We start from the raw sequence: 22,706 nt of genomic DNA, 5'->3' as shown, positions 1-22,706 counted from the left end.
GCTAACAGAATGCACCGTCTCCTATTCATTCATGCTTTAGGGGAACTTTCCACTCTCCAAACCTCAAAACCACTGCCTCCACAGAGTCACATGAGGCCAATGTGGAAGTTGATGAGCAAATAGCAGCCAGAAGTTATGGAAAAGATAAAATATAAAGAGCCAGTCCTGAACCCAATTCTGAGCCTGGGTCTACTGGGTCCTACCTCCTTCCTAGTGCCTGGAAAAGAAAGGATACCCTTTCTTTTCAGCAGAGCAAATAAATCCCAGAAAGGCAGAGTTTGCCTAGAAACTGTTCATTGGCCATAAAAGTATTGCCACAGGATAAGGTGAGGAAATAGACTCCAGGAAAAGAGTCTTTTCATATACAAGACAAAAGTATATTATTTAATGATCCTATGTTCCTTGACCTTAAAGAAAAGGCTTAATGGCAATGCTTAAGTGGTAGGCCAAGCTGTTAGCACTTTTTGTACTAAATGAATGAAAAAGCCATCATCTCCCTGTGTTCAAAGAATAGCTATGAATTAATCCATTATCAAGCATTCCATTGATCGATTACTTGATGGAAGCCATTGGGAATACCATGGTGAGTTAAACTAGACAAGATTCTTGTTTACAGAGTTCCAGCCCAGTGAAGAAGTTAAGAATCTAGGCATTACTGAAATGTTAACACAACTACACTTAGAACTGCATCTTTATGTATAATATGAAGACTTGTTAATCTCTATGAAAATGTGGTCATTAGCTACCCAAATCTCAGTGTCTTAATCTGTAAAATAAGAAAATAACATCTATTCCATGATTATTGTGAGGATTATAAAGGTTTGAAACCCTTAACTCTGGCACATAACTAGCAGATTTTGCAAAGATCAGACCCAGGGAGTGAGTATGCCATATGTCAGAAGCAGTGTTTTACAGGGGTCAAAGCTGAATTCTTCCATCAGACTGTCCGGGTTCAAATCCCAGGTGCTGCTTTTACTAGCTCTGTGACCTTGGACAAATGTCAAACTTTCTAATGTTCAGTTTCTTCATCTGTGAGAGGAATATAGTGAAAATACCTAGGTCACAGGTTTCTCAGGTGGATCAGAAGAAATGATTCATGGAAATGTAAAGGTTTGTTTAAATAAACAGCTAGAATACATAGTTTGTAAGTACATAGTTTGCTGTGTTGGTATAGATAAATAAGCAATTAATCACTTTTATTGTTATCACTTTGGGTAGTACGGTGAAACTATATAAGACCAAAGACTTCGCACAGAAGATCTTGATGTAGGCTTTAAAAAAAATGAATAGGTGTTGTACAGAGAAAATGCTGATGAATTTGCTTTTCTGCATCCATAGGACAGCAATTTGCTATTGTGAGAATTGCCAGGGGGTTGAAGTCTCAATGAGAATATTAAGAAAAGGCTGATGAGTTCCCTCTAATAATCATCATCACTCCAGTTACTGCTATGAATTGGAAGACAGGATGATGGGGTGGATAACAACCAGAGCTTTGAAATCAGACAGATTCTGGTTCTGATCCAATCCCTACTACTTCCAGCTGCATGATCCTACACCAATTACTTCACTTCTCTGAGTTGCGGTATACTGCTCTTCAAAAGAAAGTAGTAATAGTGTCCTCCGGTGAAGCCATCATGAGGATTAAACCAGATAATGCACATGAAGTGCTGAGTACCATGTTTGGCACATGATAAGTACTCAGTAAATGTTAACGGTTGTTATTGTTTATGCCTCATTAAGGTTGCACTGACATAAAATGTTAGAATTTGTTTGAAGTAATTACATTTAACAAAGGGCCTAATACCATATTACCTACTCCACAGTGGGGTATCCAAAGAAATATCATGAACAACCATGATATTCCTTTCCTATATGGCAGTGACTGCAAGAAGTTTTTTCTACTTATAAACATTATATATGTTTCTGAAGACAACCCATAACTTAAAAATAAACTTATTATTATTTCATCACTAGTCATACAGCCATTGCTAATATCTTTATATATTTTCTTCCAAGGGGTGTGTGTGTGTGTGTGTGCCTGTTCACATGTGATACTTATGGGAATTATGGTATTTAAATAAATATGAACATATTTAATTTTGGTCATGATATAAAAACTTTTTCCATTTTTTCATAGGAGCAGCTGCCAAATTTTATAAGCATATTTTACAAACTTGTTTTATAGATTTCATGACATCTTATAAGGACATGCTATATAGTTTATTTAATTATGGTCATATTGTCTTTCGTGTGTGTCAGAATTACTTCAACTTTGATTATAAGATATTTGTTACCATATCCAGTGAGTTCTCTATCTTTTTCATTGGGGGTTGTAAACAACTTGAAAGCTTAATTAATTTTTAAAGAGTGCTGTATTTTCTCCTTCCATAGGAAAAAAATTACAAATATGTATTTACATAAACTATTGCCTAAAATTTCAGATTTTTGAAGTTCATGAAGCCCATTTATGGACCCATGGTCCCCACAACTTATAGTCAGAACCAGTGTTATAAAATACATCAATATGAAACAGAATAAAAAAGTTCAAAAACTTTACTGTAACATTGGTGGAGAAGTGTAGCCTTAAAACTTCAGGTTATTGGGTTGGGATTGTGGCTTAGTGGTAGAGTACTTGCCTAACATATGTGAGGCACTGGGTTCAATTCTCAGCACCACATATAAATAAATAAAATAAAAGGTCCATCAACAACTTAAAAAAAAAACTTCAGGATATTTCATCACTTTCATAATATGGCCCAATTTCAGCTTGTTCTTAAATTTGAAATTGTCCAAGTTTTGGATCCCATATTAAGGCTTCTCCCAGATTTCACTGAGTAACACTTCATGGATGTATCTTTTCTATCCTTAGTGACGGAAAGGTCTCAGCAGGACTCCCAGTGCACTGCCCATCCTCCCCATGCAGTCTTGCATCCTGGAGAACTATGACATTACTGAGTCTACTCCTGCTACCCCTCACCTCCACTGATCTCAACTTTCTTACACACTATTCCTTCCAAGGAAATATACAGCATGACTCAGCATTGGATAATACAGTTTCATAAGGGAACAAGAGCATTTCATAATAATACCAAAAATAAAATCAACACACCTAACATGTAATATAACTGATACTTAAGAAAGTAATAAGAATTATAGTGCATTCCGCTATTATATATAAATAAAAATAAAATTAAAATTAAAAATTAAATAAAAATAAAAAAGAGAGGGATAAGTTCACAATGTTGAGTCAGGTATATTTTAATCTGAGGATGCAAGGTTTTTAATTAGGCCTCTGTGTAGGTCTAACTAAGGGGATCATAATCTTCAGTTTATTATCTTAATTACGTATTTCAAAATACAATTTAGAATATAAAGCTGATTCTCCATGCCAAGTTATACAGCTTTTAAGCATTATCATAGGTTGTCAATATAAAGAAAAAAAATGTTGTGTAGTTTGGATTTCTTGTTCCCATCTGTTTGCTTCTGAAGATAGAACAATTTCTGATGTGAAAACTGGGATATGGAAGAGGATGTACCTGTGTCTGCACATCTTTATTATATGTTTGTGCCTCTGTGTGTTTTAAAAGTCCTAAAAATTGTCCCTGGGTTCCAAATAATAATGAAAAAGGAAAAATTTGGAAACAATTCTAATAGTAACTTATATTAAAACCATTTCTTTTCTCCTTCAGCTGCACCATCCGTCCCAAGGCTTCCGGTTTGGAACTGTCCGGGAGAGCAGTGCTGAAGATTATGTGAGGCAAAGCTTCCCAGAGATGCATGAGTATATGAGGAGGTACAATGTTCCAGCCACGCCTGATGGAGTGCAGTACCTCAAGTGAGTGTCAACCTCTTGGATCCTAAAAGTTCTCACTGAAAGAGATGCCATTTTGCTACTGGTGCGATTTATTGTTGTTGTTATTTTTTTTTTTTTAGTGACAAGTATTTCCACTGTGTTCAGTAGTATCACACTGTGTGGGACCCAGAGGGTAGTAAGGCAGTATGGAATATGTGCATTTAATTATGTGGCCTCTATTACTAGTTACCTGCCTAGTCTCAAGTTGGCAGTAGCTTTGCTCCAAGAGCCAGTGGAGTCATTAGTGCAGCAGATGGTGGGGGAAATAAAAGCTGGCTTGGCATCACTTGAGAAAACAATGGTGCTGAAATGATCAAACACACAGGGAATATGGCCAGGGGATAAAGTGTCCCAAAGCAATCCTTTCTTTCACAGTGAATCTCTAAGCCCATAGAATGCCTACTCTTGCCATGAGGAAATGGAATTTATCTTAGGGATTTCCTGTAGAAAAGAGAAAAGATAGAAGGCAGTGCTTCCCATGTCTGTATCCTTCTCATCAGAATTTATGAAAAGCCATCAAAGGCAATCACATTGCCAGGGCAGATCATCAGAGCCTGTGATTCAGTGAACTGAATGCAGAGGAGGACCATGAAGTTATGGGTCTGCTTGTCTAGTCTGCCTGGGAAAGTGAATGCATGGATCCCAATAAGCATCACTGCCTGAGGGTGAGCAGTTCTCTCCCTCCCACTTGGCATTAGGGCAATAACAGGCATCCAGCCCTCCAATCCTTATAATTGTGCAGCTTTGGGAAGCTGGTCTCTCTATGGTCAGCTACAATGATCTCCCCCATGGACAACAGGGCCTGCCACCTCAAGTTCTTAAAAGAGAGGAAATAAAAGATTTTATGGAACATAAGGGCTTTGTGTTTCTTAAGAGTTCTAGTAATAGGCCCCTTAAACAATTTTATGGACTTTTAATGAGAGCTTGGAGAGGAAGCCACACATTCTTAGATTTGCAAAGTATACATGATGCTTAAGTACTATGAAATGGCACTTTTAATTTTGCAAAAACATCAGAACATTAGAGTCCCTCTCTGGCACAGAGTTTAGAGCTCCATTGCCTCCCAGATCCTCTTCTGTATGTATTCTTTCCTTCAGGCAAATACACAGCAGAGAGAGAGAATGAGATGTCAGGGAAATAGCATTGGGCTCCCAGCTAGATAATGGCTGACAAACTGAGTTCTGCTGGCAGTGTGACAAGCATGAGATGAACCACTGCTGGGGTTCCTGGCATTTCCTCTTCACTCCGTGCATTCATTTATTCCAGTGACTTTACGTGAGAAGGTTCCCATACCCAGCATTGGCCCCACCTTAGACTGGAGAGAAGCAATCATTTGAAAAGTAGTCACAGATGAAGAAGGCCTGGTAGAAGTAAGCTTTCCCTGGTAATGCAGCTAACAAGTGGCAGAATCAGGACTAGAGCCAGTTCTTTGTAATTCAATCGCTACTTCAAGCTGGTTTGGAAATCATAATGAAAGGTCCTTGATGATCAAAGAATAATCCATGGTACAGAAACATCTGTGTTCCAGTTAGTATCTGGGAACTAGTTAGACATGCAAGATGCCAGGCTCCATCCCAAACCAACTGCATCCAAATCTGCATTGCAACAAGTTCCCCAGATGAGTCACTGATTGATGTGGAAGAGAAATACTGGCAGAGCTTATCATTACTACCACTTCACTGCTCTCTCATCCTTCTTTCTCTACTTTTGACCTAGTCACTACTGGTGCTCTTAGACATTACTCAAAGCAATTGCAGTCTTCATGTTATCCTGCCCCTCTAGCATCCCAAAGCTCTTACTTACAGGGAACAACACCCAAAGTCACTGTACTTGAAAGTCACCTGTGTCCTTTGCCTCTCCCATCAAAATTCTCCCAGCCTTATACCAACTCTCTCAGGGCCCTGCTCCCTAAGGTGACAATTTAACAATAAATTAATCCTATTAAAATTTACACTTCTTTCAGTATATTAATATATGACTTTGTAGCATGTAATATGTATTTTTAAATAAATGCTCAAAAAAAGGAGCATGATTCCATAATGGGAGAATCAACTTGAGGCCCTATCAACTACAATGGTGACTCAGTCCAGAAGCTATAATACCTGAATCACACTTGGCCACTTCTTCACCAGTGACTCATGCTCCCAGGGGAGTCTGTGTGAGATGATTGCTTCTAGTTCCTACGCAATAGAAATCTGATATAACCAACTGCACTTTTTCATTCCAAAATTAAGAATAGTTGTATAAATATATGGATGGAACTGAGAGGTGATTTCATGTTGGTTAAAGCCAAGCATGAACTTTGTTATAACTTAAATTCAATACCTCTGGAAAAGAGAATACTTTTTTAAATTTTTTATTTCACTTACTGGAAGAGAATGAAAAGTAAGCAATGGTAATTGGCACCAAAAAGAAAAGTTAAACTACTTACTATGTGTCCATGTGTGATCCAAACAAATCCGTCCATGGAAAGATATGTTTCCTGCCAAGTGATGAACTTTATACCTGTCTAGGGATGTCTTTCTCTTTTAAATTTTTGATGAGCCCTAGCCTTGTTCTTCTCTGAGTTTAGAAACCACTTCTCTGCGTTGAATTTGAACAGCCTTATTCCTTGTTCTAAAATACCACATTGAGGCCAAATTGAATAGAGAAGAGTTGTTTTCTTTGCAAAGCTGTTTAGATAACCCTGAGTATAGAATAGCCTTTCTTCAATATATGTATGTCCTACTGGCTGAAGACAAAAAAAAAAAAAAAAAGTGACCTAAACAGCTCATTTTCAAACTTCTCCGCCCTTGCCCTTTTTGTAAGTTGGAGCTCGGCCTATGCTGAGACATAGTCTTCCCCTGAACCTCTTCTGCATTAATGTTCAGGAAAACGGGAAGACTAGCCGAGCATGCACCTATAATCCCAGTGACTCAGGAGGCTGAGGCAGGAGAATCACAATTTCAGAGCCAGCCTCAACAATTCAGCAAGGGCATAAGATATTTAGCCAGACCCTATCTCAAAATAAAAAATAAAAAGGTTACTGGAGATATAGCTCAGTGATTAAGCTCCCTGAGTTCAATCCCCAGTATGAAAAAAAGAGAAGACTTTCATAAAGGATGCCCAAGTGCCCCAAAACTTCTAATAGCAATTTGAGTCCATTGCCAATTCACTAATACAGCTCAGGGACAACTACTGTAAATTATCATTGCCAGAACCACCTACTGGGATGTAACATGAATTTCTGTAGATATGTTAATAAATTGGACCACTAAGATCTATTACATCAGCTTCCCCTTCCATTTATTGAATGCTAGCCCATGGACTTAGACTATAACTTCCTTTTCTCAAGAATACTAGATCTCTTCTAAATATTTCCTTAATAGCTACTCATAAATATGAAATAATACTTGAAATCTCTGAAAAATATAATATTGATCTTCATGGAAAAAAAAGATTAAACTTTCAACATGAAATTAATGAGACCAACTGGCTGCAACTCTACCAGCTATGTCCCCTGGATCAAGTTCCTTCGACTCTCTGAGCCTCAATTTCCTCATTGATTATGTCACAGCCTTTATGAGTGATAAACTGTATGGAAAACAATGAATACAATACCTAACACGAGTTTCTCTGATAACCTACAGGAAGTAACTTTCCCTGTACACCTTCCTGTTCAATTCAGTCACACTGGCTTTGTTGTTGGGTTGAGAAGTCGTGAAAGAGACTGGTAGATAAATACAGAGGTTTATCATGTTTTCTTGTAAGAATATCTGTTTCCCCTGATCTGTACTCTCCAGGTCAGTGAGATGTCAACAAATCTGTCAGCAGCAAGCAAGCTTGCGCTGCCCTTAGTGTTCAGGTGTCTGTCCCCTAAACAGAAGCCAACTGTCAAGCTTAATGCTTCATGCCCATTAATGAATCATGTTCACTTTTTCTCTTTTGGTCTTAAATATAGGAATGATCCAGAGAAACTAGACGCCTTCATCATGGACAAAGCCCTTCTGGATTATGAAGTGTCAATAGATGCTGACTGTAAACTTCTAACCGTGGGGAAGCCGTTTGCCATAGAAGGTATTAATCAGTCATTCTTGATTTGCTTTTACTCAGGATGTGCTCAGTTTGCTAACCTAGCAAGTCACAAATGCCAAAGTCGGAGGCAAGGAGCTATTCATCTTCCCTTGTTTTCATTTTCAACTCATAAGCACTTAGCTATTAAGTTGCTGAAGTTAGAAATTATTTTTCTCCAACTCAACAAATATTTATTTATGCAATTGTTAGTGAAAAAAATAATTGTTTCTCAAATGTGTTGGTTCAGATATCTGGGAGTGGTGGCAAAATGAGGGAGTCCAGTTTTAATTTGATCTGTCTTTTTTATTTGTTTGAATTTTGTTTTTCCCTGTTTTATTGTTGTTAGTGTTGTTGTTTTTCGGTGCTTGATATGGAACCCAGGGCCTTGCACAGAGTAGGCAAGCATTCTACCACTGAGCTACACCGTTAGCCCCTCATCTTTATTTTTGAATGGCCAAACACTGTAATAAATCTGATACAAAAATGAGACTAAGCTGGGTGTGGTGGTCATGCCTGAAATCCCAGTGGCTTGGGAGGCTGAGACAGGAGGATTGCAAGTTTGAGGTTAGCCTCAGCTACTTAGCAAAGCCCTAAGTAATCTAATAAGTCTCAAAATAAAAATTGGGGGAGGGCCTGGGGATATAGCTCAGTAGTAAAGTGCCCCTGGGTTAAATCCCCAATACCAAAAATAATAAAATAAAAAGAAAGAGAGAATGATTATATTTTACAACAGAGCCCCAACATTGATCTAATCCAATCTATTTTAGACATAAGAAAATCCAAGAATATTGTATCATATTTTTATAATTATATAATTAGATGATAATAGTGGGATTAAAATCCAAATCTCAGTTTCCAATATAAGTGTTTTTCACTAGTTGGAAGGTAAGTAGGGGGGAAAAAAATCTCATTTTAAAGTTTACTACCCTTTAGGGTACTAAACATAAACCTTGTTTGGAACCCCGGGCTTGCCTTTCTCCCCACTGGCAGCAATTTTTGCTTCCAACTAGATCAACCAATCAATCAAACTTCAGAACCAAAGAAGGACTGCTTTGTCAGTAGCTTCTTTCATTCTGAGTGACAGTTGATATATGGAGCTGATAGTTTGAACCAGCAAATTTCACATCTCCCAATTCCCAGGTTTCCCTCCCTGACAGTGCGTGCTAGCTCTCAAGACAGCCATGCTCACTTGTCAGAAAGCACTTTGGCTTGAAACAATCCCAAGGGGGTGCACAAGTCCTATTTCCAGAAATCTGTGCTTTGCTGTATGTTAACTAGGGTATCAAGACTATTTGATTCCAATTTCCCAATTTCCCAATCATACTTGGTCTCTGTCTCTCCTAAACGCATCAGCAGATATTTTTGCTTCACTCTGTTTTTTGTGATGAATGAGAATATAACAGCTGATGCTATTTCTTTAGACTTGTCCAAGGAGAAACCAGTCTTCAGTCTAGACAAAATGACCCCCACCTGGGTCAGGGATGGACTTCAGGAAGAGAGTGGAATTGGTCTTTTATTAAGACTGCAGTCTTTGATAGCAAAACCACAAAGAGAAAGAGAGAGAAAGAGCAAACACAAGAAAACCAAAAGAACATTCAGTATATGCTCAGTAAACCCCATTTTAATGTAACAATGGAAAATTTCCTTTTTGTGTGTGTGTGTGGCAGTAAGGGATATGGAAAGGATACTACATTTTATTTACATCCTAAATGTGTGGGGTAATGGAAGTCCTTCCTACCATAGTGCTACTAATAATAAATAATTTATGGACATAAAAATGAGGGGTTTCATTTTCCACCTTTGTCTTCGGGGGGCCACCTGATCTTGTCAAAAGGCAGAAGACGATGGTTTGTTTGCCTCTTCTGGACCACAGTGCCAGATGCTACACAATTAACTTCCCACTGTTTTCCTGTTTCCATTTCCATCTGTGCTCATGAGACTTGGTGTCTTGCAGTTCCTATCATCTCTAGACACCACATTGTTCTCAAAGAGAATAAACAAAGTGGCACAAATAAGAGCTCTCCCTGTAAGACAGCAGAAGGATGGCAGATTCCAAAAGAGAGAGCATCGTCATCCTTATTGATACATACTCATAATGGATGAAATACAAATCAGAACACTTAATTCAATATTGCCCCTGCCAATAAGTTCACAACCTAAAAACAGACCCTGGAAAAACTCAAAGGGAGGATTCTTATAAGTTACGTGCAACAACAACAACAACAAAAAGCTCAGTCTTGGTTGCTGATTTTTTTTTTTTAATGTTTAACTCAAGAATTTGGGGAAAAGTATCTCCCAATGAAATTTTCTCTTATATATATTTTTAAATATTTCTTTCTAGTTGTAGATGCACACAAGACCTTTATTTTATTTACTCATCTTTATGTGGTGCTGGGAATTGAACCTTGTGCTTTACACGTGCCAGGCAAGGGCTCTACCACTGAGCCACAAGCCCAGCCCTCTCTTATTTTTTTTAATGAAATTTTTGCGAATATGAGATGTTTTTCTTTAAAAACATTTAGGTTTTTTGAACTTATTCAAATGTAGGCTTTGTTATTAATTAGATTGCGTAAATATAAAAACATCATCATAGCAGTTTATGATGAGTGCTTCCCCAGTAAACTCAGAAATGTTGCAGATGCCGATCTGTATCCCTCCACAGAGCCTACTGCAATCCTGGTCATACAGCAATCATATAATAATTGATGTATTACCAATTATATAGTTGATTAATTTAAAATAAAAATAAGTACCTAATTCCCTTACAAATATTGTTAATCAAAAGTATCCTGGTGGTTTGCACATAGTTTTCCAAGTGCTTAAATATTTTCAGGAACTGAAGAGGGACAATAGAGTCTATTGACTCCTACGTGACTTCTATATTCACTCTATATAGTATTTATACACTGCTATTGTCTGAATTTTTGCCTATTTTCCAAAATTCATATGTCAAAACATAATTCCCAACTAGAAGATGCGGTTCTTGGGGAAGGTCATTAGATCATAAAAGCTCTGCCCTTATAAAATAGGATTAGTATTCTTATCAAATGGGCCACTGGGAGGGAGTTCATTCACTCATCTATCATGTGAGGACACGACTAGAAGTCATCTATGAGCCGTAAAGCTGGTGGTCCTCACCAGACATTGAATCTGCTGCCACCTTGATCCTGGACTTTCCAGTTTTCAAAATTGTGAGAAATAAATGTCTGTTATTTATAAGCTACCAAGACTTTGGTATTTTGCTCTAGTAACTCAAGCAGACTAAAATACCTACAAATTCACCCTTCTGTGCATATTTAGTTTCAAAAGGGAAAAGTAAGGCCAGTGAGAGACAGTAGCTCCATGTTGAGCTTAAAACCCTTCATGATGGGTATTCTTTGCTACTAAATAGTACACAATGGAACAAATCCAACCTACAATTTGGTTCTATTCAAGAGCATGTGGAAAGTCTTTGGTCAAAATGCTACTTAAATGCTAGGGACATAAAGACATATTGTGTTCTTGGGGGGAAAAAAGAGAGAGATTTGAGATAAATGAATACATGTCCCAAATTCATGAATCAGGACAATAAAGGTCAAACAAGGAAAAAGACCAATGTAACTGCAAAATAATGATCTGTGACCTTTCTGCCAAAGACTTGCCTGTTTTTCAGCTTGTTCTTTTTCTTGCTTTGCCAATAATTATTTAATACAGTGCTTGAAGCACTGGTTCTGGGGTCTGGGAGCTTGGATTAGAAACTCTCAATAACTGACAAATTTCTTAATCATTTCTCCTGGTTCCTCACCTGCATAATGAGGATGTGAATAATACACCTATAACAGTGATGTTGTAAGTATTAAGTAACACAATAAACAGAATGCATGTAGAATCATGCCTGGTACATAGGAAGTCATCAATAAATTATTACCCAATATGTCAAATTGATAAATTGAGACCAATACCCTACAAAATTTCCCAGGATAGTCTTCATTGATCTCAGCTTTTCCCAGACTCTTCTCTCCCCAGTTTGATGTGCTAAGGGTAAGGGAGGGTAAGGGAAATCCATTTATAAAGTTCCCTTTGCCATTGGGACTTTCACAATATATTCTCAACCATTGTCCCAAAGTGGTTAAACTTGGTATTCCAAGGACAGAGTACAAAACTGAATGACTCTTCCTTCCCGAAGTCTCTTTAACCCTATCTAAGGTCTTATTTTCAAAATATCTCTTTTCCAACCACCTTTCAGGAAGATTCTTTTAGTCTATGAATTTCTAACTACACATTTGCTAGTCAAAATATATTCCCTCTGCTCTTAGCTGAGTAAAGCTGATTTATCCATGGGGAAAAGATCAGGATTCTATTCTGAAAATTGTTCTCTGGGGCTATTAAGCTGTATCCAATTTCCAGGGTGCCTGACGCCTTCATCTTTAGGGTTGAAGGATTTCATTTTGCTTCATCCATCAACCACAAAATAGTCAACCCTGTCTTTATTTCAAAGCCACGTTTCTAATGATAATGAAAGCAACTAAGGCTGACTCAGCATTTTAAAAATAACAATTCTTTGACCAATGAACACAATCAAATTTGAGAAGCAACTGAGAAAACAGAAGTATGGAAATGGAACTTTCAAGATTTTATTTTTTATGTTTCTGAACAAAATGGATTTTTATATCTCTTAACAAAGACCGCTTCTCGTTGCCACATAATTTTTTTCCTATTTCTTTCCTCATTCCATATCAAAATTCATTTTAATTAGCTAATAATAATTAGCAATAGAGCTATTAAAGTGTCAATATCCAATATATGTATTAAAATAGAAAATTTTAAAAAGGATAACAATCTATTTTTATCAGCCGATTGCAAATTAAACTAAGCATGATGGAGTGGAGTGATTTAATATTTATTATTTCCTGCATAGCAATTTTTTACAACTGTCTTGCAACTTTAATATTGCTTTTTTCTTAAGAGTATTTTAACATTTTTCTTGTAGTACCAAGATTCTGTTCTTAGATTATGTAGATTTATTGTATTAATTTCAAATTTTTTAACTTCCCTATGTATTTTTTTAATATTTATTTTTTATTTTTAGGTGAACACAATATCTTTTTTTTATTTTTATGTGGTGCTGGGATAGAACCCAGTGCCTCATGCGTGCCAGGCGAGCACACTTGAGCCACATCCCCAGCCCTTCCCTATGTATTTTTGCCTTACATCAAAAATGTCATTATCGAGAATCAGTTTAATATGCCTCTCTCTTTCTTTCACTTGGTAGCAATCTCTCCTTCTGAACCTGAGGTATGCAATAAATGCCTATCAAATGAAAACTATTTTACCATTATAACTCCAATGCAGGTTGGAATTATTAGCTGTAAGAGGATTTTTAGGAGAAACATTTTAATTAGTAAGCTTCCTTGCTTAGGGAATTTCCTAGCATATATAATCATATGCAAACTTACTACATTGACACCACTTGCTGAAAAGTTTATAAATAAAATCTACCTGTGAACAATAAATATTTGTGTTTGCTCAGAACAAACCACCAGTTTTGAGGGTTGTGGTTTTTAAATGAATTACCTTATTTGGGGGGTATTGCATCAATGTGGCTACAGTGATAGGAAGTACTGAAAGGGAAGAAATAGGTCAAGTATTTCCCTGACTCGACTTGTCGAGATGGACATGGTAGAAAGAGCACTGATTTTAGAATAAAACAGATCTCTTTGCAAATACTGACTTTGCCAGCTAAACTAGCTATGTGATGTTATCAGTCACTTATTCAATCTTTGAATCTCTAAGTAGTATGTACTCTGGCATGGGTGCACATAGGGATACATTGGGGAAATGTCTGGCACAAAGAAAGGCTCAGAATGTCCTAATTTTTACTATTGAGATACCAGAGTGATTTAACTGAACACAGTGCCACAATCTAGCAGTACATGGGCCAGTACATGATTCACAAAGTAGGGTAGAGAATGCAAAACGTTTGTCCAAGAATTTTACTTGGGATATAGTGAGCCCTCAGTAAATATGAGAAATTGTTGTTGCTGAAACCTATTGCTTTAAAGGGAAACACAATAATATTCATCAAATTTGACCCAAACTAATTATCCTGACCACCAACCCACTCCCATTAGATAGCTCTTACATGCCCCAGTTCTTCTCCTTAATGGCATCTGTCTCAATTGAAATAAAATAATCACTATGTGATGCACTGTTTAATGTCTCCCCAAAGACAGTCTGTGACAACAGAGACCATGTCTGCTTTTCTCTCTGCTAAATTCTGAACACTTATCATAGCCTATTTACTTAATAAGATATCTGATGAATGGACGAATGTGTGTCAGTCAATTGTTGAATCTTATTGCCTATGTATCTAATGTTGTAACTGACATATAAACAAGTACTGAATACATGTGTGGGCAACTGAGATTCCTAAAGAAAACTGGTAACTTCCTTATAAAAAGTTGCCCATTATATTTTTTAAAATGTTATTTAATGATAACATCAGCAGAAGAAAATGCTGCCCATCCAAAGTCTTTTATCATCAGTCTTTCCTTTCAAACCAAACTAATAGGCACAAGACAGACACTCAAAATAGCTCTTTGAATGGAAAATTCTAATCATGTTTTTGACATTATCATCATTTCCTTGACTCCCTATTGTTAAGGAACAAACAAAATTATCAGGGGAAAAAATGTGCAATTTTTTAACACTCAAAAATTGTTTGGCATTATTTATTTCAACTCTTTCATTGGTTATACACACATCTCAAGCCTCATGTTCTTAAAAAATGAATGCCTGCATTGAAACAGGAACAAAAGCTAATATTTTTGGCATTGAGTTTTAAGATAGAATAATTATAGCAAATATTTGTTTCCATTAAGTATCTTTGGATTCTTGACAGGCTTTTAGTCTTTATCTGTGAAAAAGGAACTAACTGCATTTTTAATTTATCTTCCTCAATTATCTTGAGGGCAAAAATAATCTTTTTTTTGACCATGCTATCTAACAGCTAAAAAAAAAATATGTAGATAATTAGTCTCTTTCACGTGGCTCATCAAAGATATTAACAGTGTAGGAACAGTTTGGAAAGGAAGTAAAGCTACATGGAATGAGAATATAGAGGCTAAGATGATTAATAAAACCATATCCATCTTGGTGCTCTCTCTCTGCATCCCTTCCCCTTTCTCCTATGCTCCTGTGCCTTATATAATTTCAACCTTGGATCTTTAATTTATCATATTCTTATTTTTTTTTCAAAATATGGCTTCAGCCAGACAAAGTGGCACATGCCTGTAATCCCAGTAGCTCCGGAGGCTAAGGCAGGAGGATTGCTAGTTCAAAACCAGCCTCAACAACTTAGCAAGGCCCTAAGCAACTCAGTGAGACCCTGTCTCTAAATAAAATACAAAATAGGGCAGAGTGTGGGTCAGTGGTTAAGTGCCCCTAAGTTCAATCCCAGGTACCATAAATTAATAAATACATAAATAAAACTTCATCACATACATATGTACTCCTAATAACACACTGTCTTGTTTTGAGTGTTTTTACATCTACACCTTGCATTCATACTCCAAGTAATCTTTTGGGATTGTCACATTTCACCTAACAACAAAGTGCTGAGGCATCCATATCATTGTGTCTAGTTCTAGTTCAAATATTTTACATTGTATAAAAATATTCAAATCCGTTTGTTATAATATTTATTTAATTATTCTCTTGCCAAAGAACATTTGGACATTTGTGTTGGTTTCAATTTTTGCTATTATAAATAGTGCTTCTAACAACATTCTTGATCACATCTGGTATGCTTGTAGAGGTTTTTGAAAGTATACATAGGAGCAGAATTGCTGATCTTGAAGTATATAAATGATCAACCACAAAAGAATAATAACTAACTGTTCTTCAAAATGATCATACCACTTTGTGTTTCAACAAGCAATGTATAAGTGATCTGACTGGTCCACGTCTTCTCCAACACTTGGTGTTACCAGACTTTTTAATAATTAAAGTCATTATAATTTCTTGTTGGATATTTTACTTTACATACTGTGTTAAATGTCCACATGATCTTATTATATTATCCACAAACAGAATAAAATGAATCATAAAAGTAAAAAAATGTGTTAACAATAATAAGATAATGTCATAAACCAAAGATTATGATGAATCCAATTTTGTTACTTAAAATCCAGAGGCTGGATTCTGGAGAGGTGAATAGGGAACCCTAGTCTTGGTAATGACTTCAAAGATTGCATCTAAGGACTATTTTGAAGTGTTCTCCTAGAAAACTGTGCACAGCCCATCCCTATCCTTTTCAAACTCATCTACTCAGAGATTTGGCTGTTCTAAAAGTAATCAAAATTAAGAATGTCTTAGGGTCCTTTGGAGGAAAGATCATGCAAACCCACCATTCCTTTATTGTCAGATCTGATAGCAATATCTATACAGTTATGGTGGCAACCTCTCAAGAACAATGTGAAAAACTTATGTGAGATTATTTTCTCCTAGGATATGGCATTGGTCTTCCACCCAACTCTCCACTGACCTCCAATATATCTGAGCTAATCAGCCAATATAAGTCACATGGGTTTATGGACGTGCTGCATGACAAGTGGTACAAGATGGTTCCCTGTGGCAAGAGAACTTTCGCTGTCACTGAGGTATGGAAAAACTGCTGATAATGTTGACACTTCGCCTAGCTTTAATTTGAATAATATAAGGAAACACTGTTACCTATGCCTTGTGGTCAATAATTCAAGCTATTTAATTTACTAGGACTCTCCATGATATTTGGATTATTCCTAACTTTGCTTAAAGAGTGACCATACCTATAAGAATTTGCAGTGAAACATGCTTGTCTTAGATTTCAAGGTGATGCTATTTTGATGAGTAAATGTCAAATTTTCTAGTTTATCCTATAATCTGTATTCACAAGTGCAGAAGAAATACTGCTCTAAATTACAGCAATAGACTCTGGGAATTACATCAATAGTGTTTAATTTAACCATTAGTTGCTGGTCGTTATGTGAACTTCAGAATATCCTGCAATAGCTAATCTAAGCCTTTGTTAACTTCCAAATGATAATTATCTAGACATCCCTTATGGATTTAAAAATCTAGACATAACTTAGCCAATAATTCTTGTATTACAGAATCATTGATTTTTAAAACTAACACAACCAATTCCCTTCTTTACTATTAGGAAATTAATACACAGAGAACTAAGTGATTTGCCCAAGGCATACAAAAAGTCAAAATCTGCTTCTTTCTATTGAAATACTCTGTCATTACAGTGTAATTAGAAACCTACAAAATAAGGTGGAATTGGGATGACCAAAATAGAATATTGAAAGGTGTAACCAAAGTAACAGGCCCAAATATTAAAAAAAGAGAGAGAGAGAAGTCAAATTAAAAAGTACAAGGTTGGCCCTATGTTAAAAAAAAATGAAGACTATAATAATGGTTCTAAGTAGTCTCTGTGTGCAGGAACTCTCAAGTTTCTGCTTGAACACAGACTCTTCTTTTGAACTTCAGAACACATACTCACCCTCCTATTTTGATGTCTCTATTTGAATATCCTACAGACATCTCAAATTTCACTCCTCAAAACCTGAATCCTCCATCCTCCCTCCCAAACCTGCTTTTCCTCCTGCATTTCACATTTTGGTCGTGGTAACTTTACATCAAGTTACTCATCCTAAAGACTGGCAGGGATCGTTAATGCCTTTCATCACTCACTTTCTGCATCCATCAACAAGCTATATCATTTCCTTCTGTAAAGTATGTCTCAAACATGCCATTTATTGTCATCTCCACCGTCGTCACTCTAGTCGGAGCTGTCATCTCTCCCCTGGACTACTCCAAAAGCCCTCCTGACTGGTTTCTTTGTTTTCACTCCTGCCTCCCTCCAATTTGCTTTCCACATGGCAGATAGCTTTTTTCTGCTAGAAGCCTGCAATGGCTTCCCATGCTCATGAGGACAAATCTGAAGTTCTGGCACGGCCTACAATACTGCCTGGTACCTGCCTGCCCAATTCTCAGCCCCATTTGTGGACACTTTCTTCCTGGCTCATTCACGCTGCACTACAGTGGATTTTTTTTTTTTTTTTTTTTTTTGCAATGATCATTTTACATGATGATACACTAGTAGCTTCCCTGCCTCGGGGTCCCTGAACCTGCTGTTACCTCCTCCCCCTCAAATGCTCTTACCCCTGATGTTTGGTCAGCTAACATCTTCACGTACAAACTCCCAGCTAAAATCTCATTTTTTAAGACCCTGATAGAAGCTGACCAATCTGAATCATATGTCTCTTCATGATTTCATATATCTCACATTATTTCATAGTACTTGGACATAATTTATAAATTTCACTATTTTAAACATATGTTTAATCCAATAATTGTTTTTAGTATCTCTTTTTCATTAGATGATAAGAGTTCTAGGGGAAAAAAAAAAACCTTCACTTACTATTATATTGTCAGTGAGTCCTACATAGCAGGCACTCAATAAGTAATTATTGAATAGTTAAATCAGATAAACTGAACAACACAGCTGAAAAGAAGTCAGGGGTCTGGAAGGTAAGAACATAAAGAAGGAGTGATATGTCCCAGCATGGGAGAGAGACCAAGTACTTCCAAGCAGGTTTAGTAAAAGTGAGAAAGCAGTGCTAGCTTAAAAAGCCTCATTGTTTAAACTTTCCATGCTTTATTTCTTACTGGATTTGTCATGAGTCAATCTGGGCACAAGAGTGAGATTATCACATGGACTTTTGGGGAGCTCTGGGCAGCAACAGGAGCTGCAGCTGCTAGTCTGCAGGCCTGCAGAGCAGAGAAAAGTGAAGGGCGTTTTCCTTTGAAATTGGTGGTTCAAACTGTGATAAGGAGCAAGGTTGACAGCGAGTAGAAGCCGGTGGGCTCTGGGTCAGGTGGAAAGCTGCTGCCCACAGAATTCCTTTGCAGGCCCTGTCACCTCTCTCATACCCAAACTGTCTCAAGGATTTTCAGACATGACCTGGACACTTCCCACATACTTCCCATGGCACATGGATTGAGGCTTTCAAAAGGAGAGGTGTGGTGTAATCTAGATCAGTCAACAAGCTATCTGGGCCAGACAGATGGACGGCAGCTCCCACCAGAATAACACTCCCACCCCAGATCTAAAAAGCACAGTGATACTGAGGATGAATTCTGCTCTGAAACAAACAAAGCTCCCCCAAGACTTGCAGGCAAGAAGGGGCAGAGCTCAGCATACCGATTCCCCCAGTAAGTTTGCCTGTTTTGGGGTCAGAGCTGAAAAAAGACAAACAATACAATAATTGTGTCCCACAAACCTCTTCAAAGCCAGGGGATCCTAAAATTGAAGCCCAGGGGAAAAAAAAAAAAAGGGTTGCTATTTGAAATGCCTTGGCAAAAAGAAAACTGAATCTTTTTATGATGGTTGTTGCATTAGCTGTTTTACATAAAGTATTTTGTTGTGTTTTCCCTCATTATTTATTTTTCCATAGTTCTTTCTAATCTTGTGCATTTTAATTAATTATGTTTCATTAATTAGTTATCACTGTTACTGGCAGTTATTCTCTCCTCTCAAAGCAGAGCTGATGATTGAACTTAATATTTTGATTATGCTACCTGGATGTTTTGATGCTAAGATATGCCAGTGCAGGACGTATATTAAAGAGATAGCTACTATCTAAAAGACCTCACATAATAGAAGAAAAGAAACTCATCACAACAGATGCAGAAAAACATAGACACTCTGAAAATATGAGGAAGCGAGGCAAAAAGATGCTCCAAAAATTTATAATCCCTCAACAATTCTATCTATAGGTATTCAAGTGAATGAAATGCTGGGCAAAATTTTAAAAAATTTAGCTGTTAAGATAATCAATAAATTTTAAAAAGATATAAGGAATGAACTAAGGGGAAAATATATGATATGAAAGAGCATTTTAATAAAGAGATCAAGATTCTGGAAAAAAAACAAACAGAAATCTTAGAAGGTAAAGGCACAAAAAGTCAAATTAAAAAAACTCTATTGAAGCTGGGTTTAGTGGCACTTGCCTGTAATCCAATTAACTTGATAGGCTGAGGCAAGAAGATCACAAGTTCAAGGGCAGACTCAGCAACTTAGTGAGACCCTATCTCAAAATAAAAAATAAAAAGGGTTGATGATGTTACTCAGTGATAAATCACCCCTGGATTCAGTTCCTAGTAGTGGGGGGGGGGGCGGGAAACTTGGCTGAAAATCTCTCAAAAGAGATTAAACCAAGTATAAGACGACGGAATCTCAGAGCTTGAAAACAAAGTGGATGGACATTCATATTGTAGTTAAAGGAAAAATAAGATACTATGATCAGAATGGAAAAGAACTCTTGGACATTAAGACACCAAACTTAAGTCTCATAGCATCAAAGAAGGAGCGGAGACACAAGCTAATGGTATGGATAGCCTATCAGTGAAATAATAGCAGAAAATGTTTTAAACCTTGGGAACAGGAAGTACACCCATATGCTAGAGACATTTAGAACCCCAAATAGACAAGACCAGAAAAGAACCCCTCCACGACATATTAAAATGCAAAAAAAAATCCAGATCAAAGAAAAAAATTAAGAGATAAGAGAGAGAGACCAGGTCATCTTTAATGGAAAACCAATCATCAGAAATCCTAAAGTCCAGGAGTGCTTGAAATGACACATTTTAAGCCTTGAAAGAAAATAGCTGCCAATTGATATTGCTATATTCAGAGAAGCTATACTTACTTCCACATTGAGGAAGAAATAAAAACCTTTCAGGATAAGCATAAACTAAAGGAATTCATGCCTACTAATCCAGCATTGCAGAAGATATTTAAAGGGATCCTATACAGAGAAGAGGATAAAACAACTAAGAGAGCTCTGGAAAGAATAAATCTCATTAGATGAGTAGACAAGCAAATGAGAATCAGTATTGAGGCAAACATTAGAAATAAATCAAAATGACAGGAAGTAATATATGCCTCTCTATAATAACACTGAATATAAATGGTTCCAGTTCTCCAGTTAAAAGAGGGAAATTAGATTTTTTTAAAAAAAGACCCCAAGTATATAAGAAAGAAATATATAAAATTCTGAAATATATAAAATTCTACCCGAAAGAGACAACTCATATGTAAAAACATCCACAGGCTGAAAATAAAAAGATGGAAAAATGATATTCCATGCAAGCAGAATTCAAAAGCAAGCAGAGTAGCTCCTCTCATAGCCAACAAAGCAGACTCCAAGCCAAAATTAGTTAGAAGAGACAAAGAAGGTCACTACATAATGGTAAAGGAAAAAATCCAACAAGAAGAAACAACAATATTAAATATTTATGCCCCAAATCTCAGTGCACCTAACTACATAACACAAACACTACTCAACTTAAAGGCTCAAATAGACCCTAATAAAATTATACTAGGTGATTCCAATATACTTCTCTCACTGATAGGTCATCCAGACATAAAATCAACAAAAATACTACAGAGTTATTCACACTATAAGTCAAGTGCACTTAACAGATATCTACAGAATATTTTATACAACAATAGCTGAATATGCTTTCTTTTCAGCTGCTCATGGAACTTCCTCCAAAAGATCATATTTTAGGCCACAAAGTAAATCATAGTAAATACCAAAATGTTGAACTAATTCTTTGCATTTCATCAGATTGGAATATAAATAAATCATAAACCAATAGCAAGAGAAACTATACAGACACATAGTGATTAAACAATACTTTTGAATGATGAGGAGGCCACTGAAGAATTTAAAGGAGAAATTTAAAAATTCTTAAATTAAATGATATTAAAAATGCAACATACCAAAATCTCTAGGACACAGCAAAAGCAGTTCTAAGAGAAAATTTTATATCTGTGAGTGCCTACATTAAAAAGAAAGAAAGAAAGAAAGAAAGAAAGAAAGAAAGAAAGAAAAGAAAAGAAAAGAAAAGATAGGAAAAGAAAGAAAGAAAAGAAAAATCCCCAATAAATAACTCTAGATTTGGGTAAGTTGCTTCCTTTCTCATTCCACACCTCCAGATATCTGTACAGGAATCTGAATTTAATCATCTGCAAGGGTCCTCCCATAGTGATTCTGGCTTTCCTCAATATCAATATCAACCTCAAATACAAATATTTAGTAAAGTTTAGATTACAGTATAGTGGTTAAAAGTATTATCTTTGGAGACAGTTCTACATTTGAATCCCAGATCTACAAGTTATCTGATACAAGTCATGTTAATTTACCATTATGAGCCTCAGCATCTAAAAAAGTGGTGGGGAAATGTAATACCTACTTAATAGGATTACGGTAAAAATGAAATCAACTAAGGCTTTTAAAATATTGAACATACAGTCAAATATGATAACCATGAAGTTACTTATGTCAAGGATTATGAAGTTTCACTATAAATGTCCAGGGCAATACAAATTTATCAGCATTTCAAACAAAAACAAATTAAGAGTATACCAAAAAAGAGACAGATTTTGGGAAAGAAACAAACATCAAAACCATTACTTGTTTAGATGCTGGTTTAGATGTTGCATACAAAATACACTTACACTTTTTCAACCACTATTTTATTTTAAGGAAAGCAGTTGGAGAATTCTTGATGTAGTCAGCTGGAAGCACTCGATTAGAGGCCATTTTCAGAACAAATTCTGGTTGTTAAGACATCCTGGGTCCACTTCCCAGGTCAGCTGAATTTGGAAAGGAGAAAGTAGTAGCAATGAAGAGAATGGAAGCATATAATTAGAACTTCAGAGACCCAAGTAAAAGAGGGCTTGGTAACATCAATGTGTAATGTA

General features: G+C 36.5%; 1 protein-coding gene across 2 annotated transcripts in view; it reads left to right on the top strand.

The window, feature by feature from the left end:
* Grin3a (glutamate ionotropic receptor NMDA type subunit 3A) overlaps positions 1-22,706 on the top strand; it is a 157,163-nt gene that overhangs the window by 102,649 nt on the left and 31,808 nt on the right. For both annotated transcript variants that reach the window (XM_026379713.2, XM_026379705.2), the window contains exons 4-6: positions 3,690-3,835; positions 7,794-7,909; positions 16,394-16,545. In XM_026379713.2, coding sequence (XP_026235498.2) covers positions 3,690-3,835; positions 7,794-7,909; positions 16,394-16,545 — 414 coding nt within the window. The remainder of the gene's footprint in view (positions 1-3,689; positions 3,836-7,793; positions 7,910-16,393; positions 16,546-22,706) is intronic.

This window comes from Urocitellus parryii, chromosome 4 (assembly GCF_045843805.1).
Source record: "Urocitellus parryii isolate mUroPar1 chromosome 4, mUroPar1.hap1, whole genome shotgun sequence".
NCBI lineage: Eukaryota > Metazoa > Chordata > Mammalia > Rodentia > Sciuridae > Urocitellus > Urocitellus parryii.
The sequence above is the reverse complement of the archived record's forward strand: the minus strand, read 5'-3'. Positions and strand labels throughout refer to the sequence as shown.